Here is a 4536-nt window from a genome sequence, read left to right as displayed (position 1 = left end):
AGATAACCTAGTAAAACATGAATTTCGGTTAACATAGAATTCAAAATACAAGGAAGAATATAATAAAAAAACTCAATGATAAGCAAATAATCAAGATAACCTAATAAAAACACAAGGCACACCAATAGGTTGTTTATCAAAGTCAATATTATATAAAACTCGATATATGATCTTCCAATTATCAAATGACTATATAATTTGATAATTTACAAAAGTTTCTATACAAACTAGTTACAAACCCGTGCTTCGCACGGGTTGAATTACGTATTTTTTAAAAAAATTGCTCTAAAGGAGAGATGTTCAAATTATGCGACATTGCCATGCTTCGTAAATTTGAGAACGAAGGTTGCATAATAAGAATTTTGGTTTCTTCATTGTCTAATGCTAGTCTAGAGAGGAAGAAAAAAGAAAGAAAAAAATTAACCAAGAGACACTTACAAAAGTTGATAATATTCCCTTGATCTCAGCTAGAAATAGAAAAAAACAATCTCCTCGATACAGTCTTTCGACAAATCACATATGTTTTAACTGCTGATACTCATATATCAAATATTTAGACTATCAAACTATAATTAGGGTTTGAATAAATAGAAAACTCCAGTAATTATTCAACAATCATATAACCTTAGATATAAATTGAGTTGATGATTTCAAGTTCGCATGTTACCGAAAAGTATACTCGATCAACACAAGGTGAGATGCCAATAAAATAAAATTAGTGTTTCAATTATTCACACCATCCAACAAAGAAAATGTTAGATCCTCGTTTGCTTGTATAAAGGGCGGATTCTCTTCTAAGAAGATGATTTCAGGGCTCAAAATTCAATGCCTTATCTACCCTCACTTATTAAAAAAATTACAAATTTGCAAAATTTATTGTAAGAGAGTAAATACTTAAATAAAAAATTGGTCAGGGATACAATCAACCAAACCCAAATGGGTAAATACCCGGTGATCAAATCTTATCTCCCGCATACAATATCACTCGAAAAAAGGAATTGAGTACTTCATCGGAGCCTTCTACTTACAACAACATGGTTTATGGATTCTCAATACAGCCTTTGAATGCTTTCAACCATTCGGCACCAATCGCTCCTAAACAGAATAATAAACATATTGTTAGCATGTTTTCTTTGTGCGGATCACCATTTTGGTTATTAAAATTTTGGGAATCGGATGATTTAGCTCTTAAATTGGAGAGCCTCAATCAATTTAGTCCCTCCAAAATATCACTTTAAAAAACATCCATAAAAACTTATGAAATGCCTCCATATGAGCTTCTCTCTTGCATGCATGAGAGTTGGATAATATAGAACATTTAAAATTGTGGTGTTAAATTTGAGAAAATGACTATTAATTGACGTTTTTTAATTCAATGGACTAAATTGTCATTTCCTATATCTGAGGGACTAAATTGTCAGACTCAGACAATCACAATATCAAGGAAAAATGGTGATTCAACCCATGATGACAAAAATAAGGCTAAATTTAAGTCACAAAAGGGATTTAGCTCCACTAAACAGTAAAGTAATATATGTCAATGATCAGTAAATTATATAGCAGAAGTAACAACATCAGATTAAGAATAATTACCATTTATAACACGATGATCACAGCTGAGGGTAACAGCCTCAAGGAAGCAAACTTGAATTCTTCACCACCTGAACCTGGAACGACCCTCCTCTCAGCTGCTCATGTAGAAGCAAAGGTAGGAAGATGATCATTATGAGAAACAATAAATACAGCTAATAAAGTGGACATAGTAAATGTACCTCCCTGCAATGTATATTAGGCTCCAAATGCATGACGAACTATTCTTGCAAATTGTCAAAACAGTTTTTCTAACTCTATCACTATATTTATATATGTATAAATAATGAAAGGGTTAATGAAAAATCTCATTGTTTGGAAGTTTACAAACTTATAAAAGGGAAGAAACAGAGAGTAGCCATTTCCTTTTCGAACCCTCGTTTCTTTGTTCCCATTCAAATTGCAGGTTGTGGAACCTATAAAGAAACTTTACATTTGTGACCCTTCCACTTTGTTCCATCAATTAATCATCCAAACAGGGAGAATAAGGGATACATATCCTTTCCATTCCATCCATTCCCTTATACATTTTTCATTAGTATTACAGTTCCCATAGGACCGGTTAGAGCAGACATTTTAACAAACCATTTCTAGCAAATTCATGGCAATTTTAAGTCCCAAAAACTTGAAGTCATGTTGTGACAGCAAGGAGAAATGCACAATGTAAATAAGTCAAAATTATTTGTCCCTTCTCCATTGTCTCAATCTACCCAGCACAGTTTGAAAAAATCTAACACCAAATTTATACTAAGAACTAAACTGTATTTTTAGATTCAATTTCACAAAATAAAGACATCAATGCATCAACATAGTAATCCTACCTGGGATAACAATATCACCAAGTCCAAGCATTGAAAATAGCCTTGCAGAATCTGCTGTGGGGAACAAAAGCTGCAAAACAATTTAATTAACATAATTAGAAAGAACTTCATAAGTTTTTTTTATCAGATAGTTATCATGGCCAGTAGACTACAAAAATTAACACAGATGTATACAGAATTACAAACAAATATTTCCATTGCACTCAGCAAAGATTTTAACCTTGATTGGAGCTTCAAATGATTTCGCAACGGTAACCATCACATGAGTGAAGAAAACCCAGAAAATGTCATATACAAAAAGACCAGCCTACAAAATATGTGAATGTAAAAGAGTAAAAAATGAAGCTTTGAGCACTACCAAGTTCAATTTAAAAGAAGGAAAAAAAAAACATACCAAGAGAATATCACCAGTCTAATAGAGAATCTATATCGAACAGTACATTTGAATCAAGTAAAAAAGATTGAAAAAGAGTTGAAGCATATAACAGACCAAGTTACAATGATTTCATCAAATAAAAAAGGAGAGCCTGCACATCAAGTTAAAGGTAAAGTGCTGCATCAAATCGCGGCATCAATGGTGGAATGAATACATCAGTTACATTTCTTCTCAAATCGTTAAAATTTCAAACCAAATTATATCAGCAGTCATATTGTTTCTCTCTTTTTGAATATTATGTCAGACTTGTTATCAGATAGAATAGCACATCAAGCAAAGGTAGATTGCGGCGTTAAGTCGCGGTGTTAGATAGAAATTTAATTTATTTTTCTATGCCCATCTTCTACAGAATAAGCTTAATTTGTAAAAAGGTATTGTTCCATTTCAAACCAGGAAAATGAATACCAAAAATATGAATAAAACATAATTATTGGTTCAATTAACAACCATGACTTAATAAAAGAAATGGTAGACAGGCAAAACCATACACTCTTTCAAATTTCAACACAATATACTAATTTTGGTAAACCCAATAGATTGTAAATAGAGGAGGAAGATCACATCAAAAAAAAAAAAAAAATCTTTTTTTCATGGGTTAATCCAAAAGTCATCATGAAAGTTTATATTACAACCACAAAGTAAAATAAAATAAGGCAAATTCTATGGTACACCTAACATTTTGAGTGTACCGATACACCAAACATTATATTAATAATTATATTGATTGTTTTTTTAAGAAAAAATAATTATTTTCTATCATTGACAACTATAATAATTAAATCTTATTTACCAAAAGCGTCGATGAAATCAAATTTACTTTTTTTGAATTTTTATTGCTCATAATGAAGAATATTGATTATTTTTTATGAGAAAATGTTAAAAATTTAATATAATTCATATAAACAATAAAATGATGTTTTTTTTCTCATGAGATGATGTTTTTTAAAATATAAATAATGACAAATAACAACTTATTTCATAAAATGATCATTAATTTATAAATTTATGAAACAGAGTATCGGTACACCTCAATTTGTGAGGTGTACCGTAGAAGCTCCCAAATAATAATAACAGTATAAAGCAATAACCCTTCAACAAAAATAGCACTCATAAATATAATCATGATTAGTAAATACCAATAAAAGTAACCCAAAAAAGAAAAAGAAAATCACCATGTCATAATTGCCTAACAAACAGCAAGGCCATCTACAATTCTGCAGATTTGACCCAATTTTCCAGCATTAAACATGTCAAAATTCATCCAAAAACAGTCCCCAAACAGCCCAATCCGTTTAATCATCAATTTAGAATCAAATATAGTATTCAAAGTAAGGCCATCTACAATTCTTATTCTTATATAATTTTATATTTTTGTTTTTATAATTACATAAAATTACAATTAACGATTATAATTAAATTAAAATAAAGAAATACTTAACAATTTTTTTTTGTAAAAACAAAATTTATTTAAATAATTTATTTTTATTTTCTTAACTTAAATAAAATGTAATACAACAAACTAAGTAAGGGTCACACAAATAGCTTAAAATGCAAGACAACAAACAAGCACACAAGTAATTTATTTATGTGTCCAAATCTAATAATAAGATTAAGAGAGTGAAAAACTTGATTATTTCTGGGATCCATTTCACTAAATAAACACTAAAACTTCAAAAGAAAGGCTAATAC

General features: G+C 29.9%; 1 protein-coding gene across 1 annotated transcript; it reads right to left on the bottom strand.

Annotated features, from left to right (window-relative positions):
• Positions 1–1596: 1596 nt before the first annotated feature.
• On the bottom strand, positions 1597–4140 carry LOC11415512 (signal peptide peptidase 1). The gene is made up of 4 exons (XM_024783799.2): positions 4020–4140; positions 2632–2718; positions 2412–2481; positions 1597–1688 (listed from the first exon to the last, which is right to left on the bottom strand). Exons 1-4 carry the CDS (start codon positions 4020–4022, stop codon positions 1597–1599), a joined length of 252 nt encoding a protein of 83 aa, XP_024639567.1. The 5' UTR covers positions 4023–4140.
• Between the last annotated feature and the right edge of the window lie 396 nt (positions 4141–4536).

Source organism: Medicago truncatula, chromosome 5 (assembly GCF_003473485.1).
Source record: "Medicago truncatula cultivar Jemalong A17 chromosome 5, MtrunA17r5.0-ANR, whole genome shotgun sequence".
NCBI lineage: Eukaryota > Viridiplantae > Streptophyta > Magnoliopsida > Fabales > Fabaceae > Medicago > Medicago truncatula.
The sequence above is the reverse complement of the archived record's forward strand: the minus strand, read 5'-3'. Positions and strand labels throughout refer to the sequence as shown.

Excerpts from the sequence above, each read along its gene's own strand:
- LOC11415512 (XM_024783799.2), bottom strand. Across the intron at positions 2,482-2,631 it reads CATTTGAAGCTCCAATCAAG|CTTTTGTTCCCCACAGCAGA; the intron begins GTTAAAATCTTT and ends ATTGTTTTGCAG. Across the intron at positions 1,689-2,411 it reads TGGTGATATTGTTATCCCAG|CTGAGAGGAGGGTCGTTCCA; the intron begins GTAGGATTACTA and ends CTACATGAGCAG.